This window comes from Toxotes jaculatrix, chromosome 13, assembly GCF_017976425.1.
Source record: "Toxotes jaculatrix isolate fToxJac2 chromosome 13, fToxJac2.pri, whole genome shotgun sequence".
Taxonomy (NCBI): Eukaryota; Metazoa; Chordata; class Actinopteri; family Toxotidae; genus Toxotes; species Toxotes jaculatrix.
The window spans coordinates 2,422,850-2,440,405 of NC_054406.1; the positions used below are offsets into that span (position 1 = coordinate 2,422,850).

Here is a 17,556-nt window from a genome sequence, read left to right on the forward strand (position 1 = left end):
TTTGGTGTCAGTGTGGTTCCTGTGTCTGTGCTGAAATCCACCCCTGAAGCAGGCATCCAGCTGATTGTATTTGCATGAGAAAATGTGTTGAGTGTGTGACTTGGCCGGAGTGTGAGGCTGAGGGCTCAGAGACGCTGGCGGCGGCACATACGCGGTGCTGAAAGGTTGTAGTATCAAATTTATGACCGTGGATCTATTTTTGAAAACATCTGGGGAAGCTGTCCGCATGGTCCTGGCTGTGTGTGCGTGTGTTCATCAGTGTATGTGATCTATTCACATAATCTTACGTGTATAATCTTACGAGGACATTACTGAGATTTTAAGGTCAGGATACTTTACATCCATTTAAAAATCCATTTATTTGCAGGTAACCAACAGACTTTCTGATGCTCGGTAATAAGATTACACAGTTTAATACATTACATTTTGATGTAATGTGTAAAGAACATTTATCCATACAAAATAATAGAATAACTACAGGGTAGTTTTGTACAAAGTGCTACAGCCACAGCAACATTAGCTAAAAGTCACGACCTGCTAACAGTGCTACACAAGTGCTACTGAAAAATTTGTGACTTTACTTTCAGGAAAGCTGGCCTTTACTCGTCTTTTTTTTTTTTACCTTTGAAACCAGGTGAAGGAAGTCCCTGTGCTCGTATTTTAACTGGACGTTTATGGTGTAAAACTGGGCACCGCTGCAGTCTATAAGCAGGTCACGGCACACTGTGACGTATTATACTTTAAAAAGTCTGGACCTAAATATAGATGCAGTGTGTTAAAGTAGGTGTCGTTTTCAAGGACACGGAAGCTTCACAGCACAACTAAACACAAACAATCTCCAGAAACGCAGCTGATATATAAATTACACTTACTGCTACAGTACATTTTTTTCAATCAAGTAAAAAATGTGGCTAAATCAATTCATTTGCAGCCAAAACGAATCAGGCTGTGATTGAAACAGCTGTTTGCCTCCCACAGTCCAACAGGTTTTCCTCAAATTGAAACCAGATTTCTCATAAACCATGTGGTTTTCATTCAAAGGGGATTTTCCCAAAGTTGCCGTCGTCATGCTTAGAGAGGTTCATTATTAAACCTCTTTCTTCCACCGACCTGATGTTTCCACCCATAATCCGTATTTTTTGTGTTTGTTAATCAGACTAATATAAGTATTGATGTGCTTCTAATATGTTGATGCTGAAGTCGGTCAACTTATGATTTTTGAAAAGCAAAAATATAACGTGCTTTTCCTCTTCATTTCTATAAACTATATTTGCTTATCGCTCTCCTCTTCCCTCCATCTCTTTCATGTTTCTGATTGCTCCTTTCCCTCTGCTCTTCTTCCTCTCCTCCTCCAGCCTCACCCTCTCCTTCTCCATCATCCAGTCCCCTCCGAGGTAACTCAGTGCATCCTCAGGCTGCCCACGAAGCTGAGGTCTCGGGTCCAGGAGCGACTGGAAGAAGGAGCAGGCCAGCGGGGTAAAACACACAAACTGGGGTGCTGTGGGAGGGCGGTCTTTCTTTCCAAGTTCTGGTCCATTTAAATCAATGGCGTCATGTGTGCTCTCTGTCTGTGGCTCTGCCCACACGTCCAGTTCATCCTCAGGCCCTTCTGCTCTGTCAAACCACTCCCGATATTTCAGGTATGAGTGGCAGTCGCTGGCTGTTTCAGCCCAGGGATGACTGCCTGTGAGCATGGCATAGGTCAGGATCCCCAGCGCCCAGCTGTCTGTGCTGGGCTCCACAGACACCCAGACTCTTGTCTTCTTCTCCTTCTTCTTCTCTTCTTCCTCCCTAACACCATCATCCGTGCTTTTCCAGCTGTCCTCATTTCCGCGAGCAATCTCAGCCTCAGGGGTGCAGTAAGGGGAGCTGTACCAGACCTCCGGGACCTTGGTGCCCCTGGCCTTCACCTGGGTAGGGGCACATGATTTATCCAGACTTGTCAAATATTGCTAGGCTGCTCAGAAATGCTATCATTTGACAGTTGAATGAATAAAATCTTGATGCTGACCATGCCGAAATCTCCCAGTTTGACCCAGCGGCAGGCGGAGTCGCACAGGAAGACGTTCTCTGGTTTGAGGTCTCTGTGGACAAAGCCAAGGGAGTGCAGGTGGGACAATGCGCCGCAGAGCTGGGACACCACCCGCTGACAGGAGTCCTCCTCCATACCGACCTGGAGAGGAAGTGAGGGAGGGAGACAAAGTAGATTTGAAGGAGAGGGAATCTGAAGAGTGAATCTCTGACAACACATCACCACTTTTTCTTCATTAAAATAATTGACATTTCTCCAAACCTTGGAAAACCTGAACACAAAAATCATTAAACACACACAATGTGTTATACTGTCTCTAACACAATTGCTCTGCTGACATGATTTTATACCTCAGGCAGGATGACGTCGTAGAGGTCGCCGAAGAGGCTGGCTTGCTGAGCGAAGACGTAGTGCGAAGGTGTGGAGTAGGCGATTCCCAGAGCTCTGGTGAGGGACGGGTGGGTACAGAACGACAGAGAGAGGTTGTACTCCCTCAGGAAAGAGAAAAGAGAGGTGGACTCACGAGGGAAGAACTTCAGAGCCATCGGAGTACCTGGAGGACGCGAGGAAATGAAAGTGATGTTGGTCTTATTTTGACGTCCATAATGAACACATGTTGGTTTCCCCTCTCACCTCTCTTCCTGTGCACGGCCAGCATGACTTTTCCATATGAGCCTTCACCGAGGAGCTTCAGGACCCTGAAGTGCTCCGATGTGTCCATCGCTGTCAGAGACTGAGCCGTCAGATGGCACATCTCATCCAGGAGCTTTGTGGCAGCCTGGACACACAGACGGAACAAAAAGGTGATGTAAGTGCGTTGTGTAGTTTTAACACTGTCCCACTCTTCATAATCATATTGATTGAAGAAGTTTAAAAAGTTTAATAAAGTTCATTATCAAGAGTTTTGTCATTTGCAAAATACACAAATTTGATGTTTGCTTCAGAATGTGTTTGTAACATCAGGACGTTCACACAACAGGACACACAACAGGACCGTGGAGCATTTTAATGGAAGGCAGCTGTATGTATGTATGTATGTAACACAACTGCTGTGCTGATGACTGTTGTCATGGCGATGCTGGTAACACTGATCTATGGGTATAAACATGTCTGTTAATAGCCACATGAAATCCCCCCCCCCCCGCCACACACACAGACACACACACACACACTGATCTTTGTTTTGTCTGGAGGAACGCCGGTGTTTCCATCACAGCTGGCACTCTTGGGCCCAGGCTGGGATTTGGTGTCGCGATATGTCAGACACGGAGCAGCTCATTACAGCTCATTAGAGAACAACTCAGAGCCGTGAACGTGCCGGACACAGATACTCTGAATCCCCAGCGGGGTGTTCATTCACACCAACAGTCAAAAAGACGAGGCCAGATTTTGTGGTGGGATGTTCAGATTCTTCCAGCTAAAAATGTAAAATCTGTGAAATTCCTGTGGGAGGTTTATTTGATGATCGGAAAGACGGTTAACATTGAATCAACAAAGACTTCTAGAAGCATATGTAGCTGTGTTATGCCATATTTTCCCTCTACAGTATGTGTGAATATATTTTTAGGGTGGGTGGTCTCAGTGGAAACTGAACTCTGGCCCTCTCAGTGTTTGTGCTGTGCTCTAATTACTGAGCTATTCGGCTCTGTCTGAGACAAATGAAATTAGTGAAATCAGTTGCATTTGAATTATGTCCGTGTGTGGTTTGGCAGCTGAAACCAAATGTGTCTTCCATGCTCATTATTTGCATAATTTTATTAGATTTCTAATATTTCTGTTTTCATCCGTGTCTGTTTGTTTGTTGGTTTGTTTGTTTATTTGTTGGCAGGATTACACAAAAAGTGGGATGTTGCACGGGCCTGAAGAACGTTGTGAGATGGAGCATTTTTCGCCCTGGCAGAGCTTCTGCACTCTACTGTGTGCTGTTCCAGTTGGGAATAAAACAGTAGGAGTTATAAACATGCAGCTATTTTCATTTGATTTTTTAAATGTTTTATTTAGCTGATTTAAAGTTTTCCAATGGTGTGAATGAAACCGAGGAGCTGCACAGCGTGGAGGCGCAGGGGCTGAGGGGGTATTCAGTGAGCAGCATAGCTGACGCGCTCAGAGTTAGTTGGGTTTAAACGAGTGTGAGAGGAGGTGACACCGATCTCAGCCAGAAAAGAACAACTGCCACAGATCCTCTGTGGGGCGATGGGCTGACTGCCCCGGTTACATAAGACGGACACATGGTGTTGGACCTGGAGTGTGTGTGTCTGTGTGTGTGTGTGTGAAAGAGAGAAAGTGTGAGAGACAAATGTCCTGGTGATGTCCTCTACATGGAAATGGATCTTTGTGGACCACAAACATCAGTGTGATGAATGACAAGTTGTTCTGTCCGTCTGTCCGTGTGTGTGTGTGTGTGTGTTTACAGAAAAGCAGGGACACGCACACACTTCTGTCAGCACTGGCACACATTCAGAAAGCAACTCGACTTTTAAAGTGTCCACCTAAAATGGATGTAAGATGATATAAACACTTTTACAGTTGTGTGTAAACAGTGTATAATTAACACATTATTTTACATAATACACATATTAATCACTTTTTAAGCTTCACACAAACTTTTCTTTTTCCACACACTCCCCATGTATTTAAAAAAAATAATTTTGTAATCCATGTTCAACAGGCCATCTTTGCGAGGAAGAACGCGATGAAGTAGATTAATGATTAATAAATATTAATTTATTTACTAGTTTGCAGGTTCAAGATTTTGCAAGCTGTTCATAATTAAAGATGTAAAAATTACATTACGACCTGAAATTATGAGATTTTAAGGAAACATAAGCTCATAAGCTCAATGCAATTAAATAAGGTGAAAAATTCTTTATATTGTAGGAAAATGATAATTGTGCTTCTAAAATGGGTTTAAACTGCATCTGTGTCTGTTAATATACATACAGTTTTACTTATAATTGCTGTGTGCATTGTATCCACTCATGCAGTGATCAAATAACACTCATTCTGCATCTGACAAACTCTGATTTTAAAGGGTCAGTTCACCCAAAAAAAAAAAAAAAAAAAACATTTTCTTTTCTCACATGCCACTGGTTGTATCTCTCCATGCAGGTTGCATGGTTTTGGTTTGATTTTTATCCAGGTCACTTGCATGAGATCAGTGAGGAAAATATGTTTTTTCATAAATTGGGTGAACCGGCCCTTTAATCTATGAGCGTTTTCCTCATGTTAGTTTCAGAGCAGTGAGTGAATCCCAGTCCGAGCTCTGACTTACCGTCATTTTGCAGCTGCAGTTCAGTTCAGTGCTGTTGATCCTCAGTTAGAAACCTGTCCAACATAAAAGTAGGTCCTGCTCTGCGTTTAGCAGGTGCACCTGTTTGTAAATCCTCCACAGATTCTCATTTGCTGCACTGAGTGTTTTTTTTTCACCTGTTGTGCAGACGAATCTCAGTCTGCTGCGGTTGTGTTTGGCTGTAGATTGCTCTCAGTGGAGAAATTCTCCGAACTGTCCAAACAGCCCTTTGGAGGATTTCATGTCTGCTGCTGCTGCAACTTTTATCCCAGAGTGATCTGTCCTCACCTCCACTCCTCCCCCCGTCCTCCCTCTGCTGCTGCACAGTGGGGTGGATCCTGAGTCAGTGTCATGGCTCCTAATTTGGGTTTAATTACACTGAACAGCGGCCTGTGGCAGATATGAAGTGTACCACATGTAATCACAGCTTGGAAGTTCACGTGAATCTAAGGTTCACGAAGCAAGTGACATAAACATTCACTAAAGGATCTGCTCCACCGGAGAAATGAAAAAATTTAGGTCAAAAATCTGACGAGGAGACGGAAATGTTCCTAAAATGATCAAACTAACGTGAATTCCATATTTTCCACAGTGTGGACAGAAAAACGTGTTAACCACATTTTCTTTTGCCAGATTTCTGGAAATTTGTTTGAAATTTCGTCTAAATTTGGATGGAAACTTGGCTATTGATAGTCCCAGGTCGTGTACCGACATTAAAATTCCACAATATCCTGCCAAAGTTATGCAACACAATCTTGATAAGTAAGTGAATATTATACCAAAAACACAGATTTACTCACAAACTGAGGAGAGAAACAGAAAATCTCTGATCATGACTCATCTGCAGCACAATCAGCTGCTCCTCATGTTCCTCGTCCATCTTTGCTTTCACTTGCTTTCTGTTGCAGATATAAATCAAATCTTTCATCATTTGGTGAAAATCCGTACGACGATTAGTACTTATTCATTCTGATAATGAACTGTAGGATTATTCTTACATATCAATTATTGTCACTTTGCAGAGGAAAAGCGTATAAAACAATGTAATTTTACGTCATGTTTAGGTGTTGATCAACAAATTATCACCTGTCGCTCTCACACTTGCTGTCTCACTCCTTCTCTCACTTTATATCCAGTCAAAGGATTTTGCTCTAACACCCAGATCCCCCAGTGGGCAGCAGATTCCACTCTCAGCTGCTACCACTGACCACAGTCCACACATACAACTGCAGGATCGCTCAGACTGTCCCTGGAGGCCGGCGTTACAGGGAAAGTCTGTCTGTGTGTGAGATCATCTGCCTGTGGCCACATGTCAACACGCTGACATTATGCAAGTCGCTCTGTGTCGTGTGTTACCTCAGCTCTCACACACACACACACACACACACACACACGTGGTTCACAGCTGAACAGAGGCAGTGGTCTGTACACTCCCTCGTGTGTCGCTCTGTGTGGACGCTTTAAACCAGAGAGGAAACTAAGGTGTGTGAGTGCAGGAGGGTTAGTGACATTTAAATCAGCAGTCACATCTCTGTTTCAATGTAAAACTTTATTAATGACTTCAAACATGTAAAAAAAAAAAAAACATACAAAATGTATAAATAGTCCTGTAAAACTAATATTATTAAATATTACATAATACATAACAGAAAACACTGAGATGCCTGCATCCCACACTAAACACTCACATAGTATAAAAAGCTCATAAATAGCATTCTAAATAGGATAAAAAACTGTTCCACATCTTCTTGTAATTTAGCTCATGAGTAGATCCACCCTCAGGCACTGTGAATGTAAACAGTCTTAAAGGGAGTAAACAGGTGATCGCAAGCACAGTACCTCAGCTCAGTGCATTAATAAAAGGCTACATGTGAAATGTGGCGCACACGGGTTCTCACAAACATGCACTACACTTACATTCTGTTTTCCTGCTGAATACGTTAATATCACAAACCTACACAGAGCTGAAAACTTATGTAAACAGATTATCGAGAACTCAGCATCTGTTTCAGCTCTGCCACGTCACGTGACTCAGGAAATGAATCTGACTTTCTGAACGCTGAACCCGCCACATCCAACAACATCGCCACGAGTAAACAGGACTGAGAGTCTGCAGCCGCGTTAGCAACGAGCTAACTGCTAACATCGGCTGGCTGGCACGCTCACAATGACAACACTACTGTGCTGATGCAAAACGGCCATAATGGCCGCCATGTTCACCACCGCAGGTTAGCACGTTAGCGTGATGGCATTTTCTAAGCAGCAGAAAATACAGAGGCGACGCTGCTGGGAGTCTCATTAAGTTTGCAGGTATTCAGTCATAAACCTAAACTAACGGTGGCGCTGGAGGAAAAGTCAGGGCGCATGTGTGTACCAAATTTTGTGTGAATCCATCCACAACATATTTAAATATAACAGATGAGTGAAAACCTGTGTACCGTTAGCATTGCACTACAGGAAAAGGAAAAGCCGCCAGTGTGAGGTGTCACCATGCATCCTCTGAGCACAGAGTTTATATCTGTACACAAACTGGCAATCCTTCCAACAGTTGTTGAGATATTTCAGTCTGGATCAAAGTGGCGGACTGACAGACTGACTAGCATGGTGCTTGCTGAGTAAAAATCATATAAGTTAACAGTGGTTTTGTAGGAAGACATTAACAGTTGCTGCCCCGGTGAAATCAGCCTCTTAACGTCGAGGGCAGTGGGACAGTCTTTGGAGATGCCGTAAGACTCTTTTTGACCAGTTACAGAAAACTTTTAACCGTTCAGAGATCTCAACGGAGAACCGGAGCACGTCGAAGGCTGTGGAGACGACAGGAAGGGAGGGAGACGGAAACTGAGGAGGCTCCTCGCTCATCTGAAGACAGAGAGAGGAGCTTGTTTACTGGACAGAATTTGGGAAAACACTTAAATCATTGCAGCTATGACTTTGTGGTTAAATGGTTTTTAAAGTTTTGGAGTTTAAAGTTTTGTAATTTAATAGTATTCTGTAACTTTAATTGACACAGCTGAGAATGACTGCAAAATATATTTGTGACTACTCTCCATCAAATCACATCATTGCAGTAAATTTTTCCTCTGCTGTTTTATTTTATGCTCTTTTTAAATTTTTAAATGTAATGAGTGTTTTTCAAGTTTGGTCATTTTTGAACTTTAGGTTTCACTTTTCATTCATTCATACATTCTCAACTTTTCTTTATTTTCAAACTTTACACATTTTGTTTTCATGTTTTACAGATTTCTCTTTCTTTCTCTCATTATTCATTTTCTGTGTTGTGTTTTCCTTTATCAGCAGAGTGAAACACAAAATAATCTTCCTTTGAGTTTTACGATACCTATTTTCATTTTGAGTCTCAGTGGAATCATCCTCCCTGTAACCGCACACCAAACCACACGGGTCTGCTCACCTGCTGAAGAGTTGTGTTGATGAGGTTGGAGAGCTGCAGGAGGTGAGTGCTGGCGCCCCCAGCTGACTGGGAGGGCAAACTGAAGTTGTCTTTTGCTGTTACCAACCAGTCAACATGCAGCTTAAAGGACTGAGTGTACACAGAGAGCTGGGACAGGGACACATTAATCTGTGAGGGACATCAGACAGACAGGTGAGACACAGAGCATTTCAACAATATTCAAACTTAGAGGAACAGGTAAAAATCTGAAACAGATTCTTTGATTTAGAAACTTTACCTTCGGTGAATTGAAATGAGCAGCAGTGTGTTGCATGTGAGGAAGACCATGAAGTCTGTTTTCCAAAGCAGCGAAGTTTAGGAGTTCATCATCTGACTGTTGGAAACACAATCAGAAACAAATGTTCAAGATGCAGCTGCTACACAACTTTAGATCAACAAGAAGAAGAAGGTGAGAGGAAGCTTTCATTGTTTTTCATCTTTACTGATCAGTGTGTCTAAACCATGCGTGACTGTTCGGAAATAAAAACTAGGCCACGCAGTAAGATGAGCTTTTCTTTCTCGAGCTTGAGGAATAATAAAGAAAAAGATCATCACGTAATAAAATACAATATGATAATACTGTATGTGTAGATAGTAAAAACGTGTATAAACATCTTTATTTATTAAATTTGCTTTTAAATTAATCATATTAACTAAGTACAGTTAAGTATTGGTCTTAGTTTCCTTCTGATGAACTCATCCAGGCAGTGTGCGGGGGCAGTGCTCACCAGGTCATGGAGTTTTTTGGAGAGGTTCATCAGCTTATCCACCTGAGGGATCATGGCTCCGAACATGCCACAGAGGGGGGAACTGTGGGTGGGACGAGATGATGAATGGACAAACAGCTCAGCCAACAGCAGCAGGTGGAGAAGACAGGGGGCGGGGTCATGAATCACTGTAGAGACACAAAGGAAAAGAGACAAAAATTGACTTGTTGCTTTTGCCTTCAGTTTCTGCTCCTGCAGCGTTTTTTGTTTGTGGTCACATGAACCCGATGAACCTATTTCCTTCGCTCGCTTGTGTTTTGTCCTTGTACAGAACATTTAAGTTCGTGGTTGCAGTCGTTCTGAGGTCTTCGGCCTCGACAGTACTCCACCTGCCACACTGAAGCACCTTTGTTGAAGCAGAGTAGGAAATTCTGGCACAACTTCTCCTACGTTCAAGGGAAAAGTCTGAGGAGGTAAAAGCTCCAGCAACATGCTGAAGTTTAAAGTTTCCTCAGTTTTCCAGTTTTCCTCTCTGCCTCCAGTTCTTTCCCGTCCCTCAGCTTGCAGGAGCAGGTCCACATTATTTCAAAGAGAACGAAACAACTGACGAATATTCAGCTGCAGTTGCTCACAGTGTTTACAGCTGCACTCACAAACAGATACACACAACAGGTGGCTACTGGGCTGCATTTATTTCCTTCCCCCGCTCACTGACCCAGACCTGCTGTGTGTGAATCACTGAGAAAACCACAGCGCTGCATGGAAACACTTTATTTTCCAATCTGGGCCACATGATATGTCGCACAAGATTAATCCTGTGGCAGCTGCATCCAGCCTCAGCTTTACACCATCACTCACCACCAGCGAAGGAAGGACCCCGAAATTCACAACTTCAGCATCACTTTTACCTAATTCTGGTATCAGATAGCAGCTGCGTCCTGTGATCCAGACATGAATACTCACACAAAAAAAAAAAGCCCAACAGATTAAAGCAGCAGTTGAGATTTGAGATAACGGGTCCGTGGTGTGAGTTGCTGTTAGCATTTTTAGCAGCTGAGTGTGTGTGGGTGTTAGAGGAAGAGACAGACAGACAGATTTCTGCAAACTGATAACATGAATTTCAGAGAAACAAACACCAGGTTAATGAGTCAGTTCACATCCATGCCATATCACGTATGATCCTGACCTTCATTAATATATTTTGTAAGATTGTTTGGATTTAACTGACTCATGTTTACATTTCCCTTTGATTGTCTGCGACTTTAAATCGCTCAGAATCTCTTCCTGCACAGATCCAAGGCACAGGGACGAGTATAGTAATAGTAAGTGTCTTTTATACTGTAGTTTCGGATACTGGTCCTATACTTCCTGTTTTAACCACTGTAATAGTATAAGAGGTGCAGCTTGAATCATATTCTTTTAGCTGAGTCGTGTAGAGCATTCACATCTTGTTTTGAAGCATTATTTTGGTTTCAGTCAGAGAAGGAAATGAAATGCTCCTGCAGTACAGGCCCGAATGTGAGACAACATGGGAGTGTTTTTCACGGATGAATGAATGGACCTCCGTGTTCGAACACCTCCTCCTGTGTTTCATAAATCCACGGAGAGGAGAAGCATCAAGCCGTCACCTGTTTGCCTTTTTATCCGCCTCCCTTTTTAATCAACCTGAGAATGAATAACACCAGCAAATCCTCTGCAGTTTGTTTTGTCTCAGTCTCTTCTCAAGCACTTAATCAACAATGATCTCTGTTCAAGGAAATAACACAAGAATCAAGATTAGTTCACGTCTGTAAATCTATCCGCTGGTTTATGCAACTTCAAAAATCCCATTACCCAAGGCAACAAAGAAATGAACTGTCCGTTAGTGTTAGATCAGGGATAAGGAATGAGAGGTATGCTGTGGTTTTGTTTTTTGTTTTTTTCCCAGCCTGCTCTGGGCCTCCTTTGGAAAAGGAGAGCGGAGCTGGTGGAGCGGTCTGACTCAGATTAATCTCCCTGCGGTGACATCAGCGGGCAGACGCCTCGGGCTGCACTCTTCACAGCGAATTTTAAGCCATTTTAATGTTAAACACTACACATTCCATTCAGAAACACTGAACCAGTGGTTTGGTTTTTTCTAATCACAGTTTTGTTGTTTTCTCCTCCCTGTGCTTATGTTGGTTGTTTTGTTTTTTTATCATTTGTAAACGCTTTTTAATTTTCCGTGAAACGTGCTACAGAAATAAAGTTTCATGCAGGTTTGTTATTTTTATAAACATCTTTTAGAAAATATAATCACTGCGTTCCTGTGTGCTGAGGAATGTGGACACTGACGTAAAATGATTTAGTCAAACTTTGACCTTTCGTGTCTGTGACCTTTCAACAAACAAACGAGATGACGGCCACCTCTGATGTAACCGAGAAGCAACCTGTGATGGACGACAAGCTCATCCTGTGTGTGTCAGAGTTCCCAGGTCTGAAGAGTTTAAGACCATTGTATGGCAAATGTCAGCAGTCAGACTGTCCACTAGGTCTGAAAACAGGCCGGCCGTAAACAGAGGTGCTTTTGTCCCACTTTTTTTTTTTGATGAACAAAAGACAAATACATTGTGTTTCCTGTGATTCGCCGGCTGAGAGCTTTAACGCTGACTTCATGCGGCTCTGAAAGGTTAATGTGAGCGGTGACCTGTGAGGCCCGTCAGGTTTCCTTCCAAATTTAGCACACATTTTACTACTTTATCGAAAGATAGTTACAGTTTTTCTTTACTTGTTTACTCCCAGGTCAAGGTTGCATGACAGCTGCAGTCTATCCCAGCATTAACTGGACAGGAAAACAGGAAACACAGCTGCAAAATAATCTGTTTTTTTTTTTTTTAATTCAAAGTCATGTCATGATCTTAGTACAACACCTAGGATTTGGAACTGTCTTGATATTTGTCTGGAAAAAAAATCCTCTTGTGCAGAGAAAATGACATTAGTGTATGTTATACAGTAACGTCTCACTGTGAGTCACACGCTGACTTCCAGACAAAAACACAGACACAGTCTCATCAGGAAACATCTGAAGGTCTCACTTCGCCCATATTCTGATCATGTCTGCCTTCAAAACAGAGCAATGTTTAACCCTGACCCCTGACCTCTGACCCCTGACCTACACAGTCCCATTAGAGCCCAAAATGACCACAAACAGATCACAGCTCTCACGTTCACTTATGGCTTCTCTGCTCGACTAAATATCAGTTCTCTAAATATTCAGTTATCTGTCAGCTCAGGACACAAACAAGACCTCTGGAATAACTACTGGAAAATTACTGAACAAGACGTCAGCAAAAAGCCTCCGTCAGATTTTTAAAAACATCCTCCAGCTCTGTGTGCGTACAGTCATGTATTTGGCAGAGTAAACAGCTGTGACAGCATTACAGTGTTACAGCTCACAGCAAAACTGCTTAAGAAGCGGTAGTGAATGGGCCGTCTTTGATGTTCTTAGCAGGTCATTTCAGCAGCACACTCACTCACACACGCACACACACGCAGCGTCTCACACACTTCCACTGTTTCCGTTCCAGTTCGTGTCCTTTTTGTGCTGAGTCAGGTGCTGCACAGAAACACTGGAGTTTCCTGTGTTTGCTCTGAGACGCAGTGAACAGCTGGACGTTTATAACTTTAACTTCCAGTGAACTTCTGAAGCGCCCGGCACCAGCACCACCAGCTTCCTCCAAAACCAACAAACAGACCAAGAAAACACTACAGCGACTGTAAACACTTTGAGTTACTCCAGCTTAGAGTCACAGTATCGCCCAGTGGAAATGCAGCAGAGATCATGAAATGTCATGAAGTGAAACTCTTCTAATGCGATGAATGACTGGACAGATTTTTACAAGAACAACAGTGAATGAACTGGTGAAATGAACTGCAACCACTGGTTCCCTGGAAGGAGATCAACCTAAAAACAGGTTACAATGTTTTAGGAAATTATTAATAACATTAAATCTAAATCTTTAATAAGCAAAAACATTTCAATTTATCTGTAGTAGGAAGAAGGAAGTGGTCGTCTTTAACCACTAACCAGGCAGGTTGTTTTTGCATCTAGCCCATAATGTTTTACAAGACCTGGACACTAAACTCCTTGATGGAGCCATTTAAGGTTTAAGCTTCACCAACATTAAAACCTCCTGGATTAAAAATAAATGAACAACATGACAGTATGAGTAATGAGTGACCTTGTTTTCAGAGCCCAGGGCGGGTCGATCCCCAAAGTGCTGAGTCGGTTTATCGATACAGGCGTCAGCGGGATCAATGCCAGGACAGTCTCATGTTACATCACATCCTTTCACACACACAGTACTTTCCAGCTCTGCTGCTGTTGTGTACAAACTCACACAATGAACATTTGTTATTTACCACTGAAAACAGTAAGATATATACGTATATTCAGAGGTAGTCTATTTATCTCTTAAGGTGGTCGTCTGTGGAGAGAAAGATTTTCGATGCAGTACCACAGCTGGCCACTGGTGCTGAGTCATGCTGACTCACTCCCTCTCCTTTAATCAATCAGGGATCTTGTTTTGTGCAGTGAGTGTGCAAATTACATTACAGTAAGTGCCCCGGTGACATCACTGTCTGCCCACCTGACTCATGCGATTCACCTGTCTCACCTCTCTCTGGCAAACAAGCGCGCTCTTCCTGTTTCATGGCTCCAGCTTTTGTTACCAGTCACCAGGTTTTGCAAAACAGCTGCTGACTTAGCAACTAGTTGTGTTATGTAATGCCAACAAGTCAGACAACACAATTTTGACATCTTGACTTGTGGCAGTGGGTGAACTGATAACGGTCCCGGTGAGACACTCAGGGAGCCAGACCACACAGCATCAGGACCTCCCCTCAGTGGAAACCAGTCATTACATTATCAAATACACCTGTGATCTTCCTGCAGTGGAATGAAACAGGTCAACTGTTCATGTCATGTCATGTAGTGTGTCAGGGAGGACACACACACTCACGCGCTGCATCCAAAACCTGGGACGTCTCCACGAAAAAGAGTTTGACAGCTTCTATGTTCTTCCTCACACGCTGATTAACAAATTTCGCCACGGGGATTAATAAAGTATTTCTATCTATCTATCTATATTTTGCCTTAATCACCTCACGGCCGCTCAGATTTATCTTGTGACCCTTTGGAGGGACCCGACCCGTAAGCTGGGAACCCCGGGATTAAACTAACAAACTGTACAACAGTAAAGTTCAGCTCACATACTGATGCATCAGTATGAACAATGTAAGTTACTGCATTAGTCAAAAGAGCCAATTTACTACATGATGAGAACTTTTACTTTTAATACTAGAAATTAATGCAGCTGATAAAACTATTGTACTGTTACGCTGTCGTGTTGGTTCTTATTCTTAAAGTAAATGATCTGAGTTCTTCTTCCACCACTGGACTAGTTAAAACTACTCAGAGGCACCCTGAACACACACACACACGCACGCACACACAGACACACACACACACACAGTAACAACCAATCACAGCCTAATCTGACACCAAACAGCGTGTTGTTTGTGAAATTCAAATGGAGCCAAATTTTAACACTTTAAACCGCAGCTATCAGTGTTTCAGCCTCACTCACTCACTCACTCATTCACAAACTCTCTTTCAAACTCTCTCAGGCTGAAAGTAAAAGTAAAGACCACGTGTAGTAAACCCCCCGCACCCCCCCCCCCCCCCCCCCCCACACACACACACACAGTCACACAGAGTCACACTTCCACACACTCACATGAACGTCTTCCCTCTCTCAGAGTAAAAGGATCATGAACAAACTTACATTTCATCTTTCTGCTGCTGTAGTAAACAAACCGGCTGAGTCCAGTGTGTGAGTTCGTGTGTGTGTTTGTGTGGACAAAATGTAAAAGTTCCCTTTTATAGCCCAGAGTATGACACATCACCTGAGTCATCAGCCATCGACGCTGAACCCCCCCCCACCACCACCACCACCACCACCACCACCACACACACACACACACACACACACACACCCCTCCTCCCTGCCCCCCCTCTCTAAACCCCCTCCTCTGAAAATGTCTTTGTTTGTTGAGGTGAGTCTGAATGAAGTTTATCAGAAACATATTGATATAAAATAATCAGAAAATACCAAATTGAGCAACTGTAATATTCTGATTTCCTCTTCCTCCTCCTCCCCCTCCCTCCGCAGCCTTATGTCATCAGCTCATTTTCTGCTTCTGTTTAACCAAATCCAGTTTAGAAAGGGAAACTCCTTCTGACTCTTGTTCACACATAAAAATGCAGTTAGTAATAGAAAGTAAATAAAATAAAGTCACAAGAAGGAGAAAAGATGATTTAGTTTTGGGCACTGACAGTTCCTTACAGACTCTCTTCTTCTCTCTATAGATGATTTATCTCCACATTTGCACCGAAAGATAAGAAAAAAAAATGGTTGTAACTGGCAGGGAAAAAAAAAAGGTCAAGCGTGTAAATGAGGTGACGACACAGCTCAGTCCATTAAAAATAAATGAATGGAAGATGTTAAAGTAGAGTAAACAAAGACCCGTCACCCACACTAAGTACACTCTTGACCTCCAGCTGCTCCGTAAGTCTGTGGTGATGCTGGGCAGCTCCTGCTGTGGCTGCCTGCCAGGACATAAGTCAAAGAAACCAACTCAGATAACAGAAACTCAGGCTCAACAAAAAGGAAAGCTGGTGGTCATTCACTTCTTCACTTCTGCTTTTGACACCTTTAGTGTGTGTTTGCTCTTGTGGAATTTCTCGAGTGTGGAAGAACTGAACTTTTCTTAACAAAAAAAAAAATTCTACATTGTACAGCTTCCTGGCTGGGTGCTATCCTTTGCCAACAACAGAGACACAAAAATAGCACTGACCCATTAGATCATTATTCCCCGGAAACTGAGGTTAAGGTGAAGTACTGCAGACTTCAGATTTTACTTTTCAGAGGATGTTTGTGGGAGACATCACCAGCACCACGTCAGTTCACCTCAGTTAAAGTCATCTCTGTAGAGCGATGAGTTAAACTCTGCCTCAGTCACGTAGCTGCTTCAGTTTGATCATGGGTGTAGCCTGATGGAAAAGGTCATAATCAATATTTCTTTAACAGAAATGCATCAAATGACTATGAAAAACTGAAAGGTGCCAGTCACAGTGACGCAGCTGGAGAAGAGCTGGAGTTGGAGCTGGTAGAGACCAAAAGCAGAGCTAAAAGAGAGGGAATGTCGGATTTCACGGGATTTCTCAGTGCCCGTAAACAGGGCTCCAAATGAATAATATGAATAATTAAAAGGTGAAGAGTCAATGCTGCGTTCACAACTGCCCCCCCAACAAAAAAAAAATTGCTATTGCAGCTTTAAATGATTAAACTGGTTTTTGTGGTGCAGTGTTCCACTTTCAGATCTTCTGACGCTGACGTGATCAGTCTTTAATGTCTGAAGTCTTTCAGAAGTGGTTTTTATGATGAAATGTTTTTCCTTCAACGTTGTCCACGTCCATTTTTACCACAGTTTTTTGCATTCAGCATCGACATCTGCATCCAAATTGTATACACATTAAATGTGAGTTTAAAAAAAAAAGTGCTGAACATAAAAAAGAAAATGATCATACGGCAGCTTTAAACACGCGAAACTTACACGTCTTTTAGGTGCATGGCATTCGGGTGTGATGAGACATTTGTTTAAGTTTTTGTTTAACTGTTCTGCAGCTGCTGGAAATACAGTCTCAACTTCATTTACAGACAAATGCACCTGCAGCAGTCTCCCAGTAAATTGCTCCTGTAAAGCACACATGTAAAATCAATCATATCAAATCACAGTCATCTACAAACATGGCATACTGTATACTACAAGTTTGCTTTGCCAAACCCGCTGAGGGAGGAACATTATTCCTGTCTGGAAAATATTTCTCCTGGCAATGTTTTTTTTCCAAACTGGGAAGAGTGATATTTGTAAACTGCTCAGAAGTTGTAGGTCAAAATTCCTTCCAAACTTTAACCAAAGAAAATCAGCGAAACCAAATGTGATGTGATGTTAATACGTGTTTCCATCCACGACTGTGCTGTGATCATTGCTTTAGGAA

General features: G+C 42.6%; 2 protein-coding genes across 2 annotated transcripts; both read right to left on the reverse strand.

Moving 5' to 3' along the window:
• Positions 1 to 340: 340 nt before the first annotated feature.
• si:ch211-171h4.3 (serine/threonine-protein kinase SBK2) lies at positions 341 to 6,537 on the reverse strand. Its single transcript, XM_041053503.1, has 7 exons — positions 6,408 to 6,537; positions 6,122 to 6,220; positions 5,304 to 5,640; positions 2,666 to 2,810; positions 2,383 to 2,585; positions 2,012 to 2,173; positions 341 to 1,910 (listed from the first exon to the last, which is right to left on the reverse strand). Exons 3-7 carry the CDS (start codon positions 5,307 to 5,309, stop codon positions 1,275 to 1,277), a joined length of 1,152 nt encoding a protein of 383 aa, XP_040909437.1. The 5' UTR covers positions 5,310 to 5,640; positions 6,122 to 6,220; positions 6,408 to 6,537; the 3' UTR covers positions 341 to 1,274.
• A 453-nt stretch (positions 6,538 to 6,990) lies between these two features.
• il11b (interleukin 11b) lies at positions 6,991 to 15,333 on the reverse strand. The gene is made up of 5 exons (XM_041053538.1): positions 15,281 to 15,333; positions 9,498 to 9,664; positions 9,008 to 9,103; positions 8,731 to 8,898; positions 6,991 to 8,180 (listed from the first exon to the last, which is right to left on the reverse strand). Exons 1-5 carry the CDS (start codon positions 15,285 to 15,287, stop codon positions 8,010 to 8,012), a joined length of 609 nt encoding a protein of 202 aa, XP_040909472.1. The 5' UTR covers positions 15,288 to 15,333; the 3' UTR covers positions 6,991 to 8,009.
• Positions 15,334 to 17,556: the final 2,223 nt, after the last annotated feature.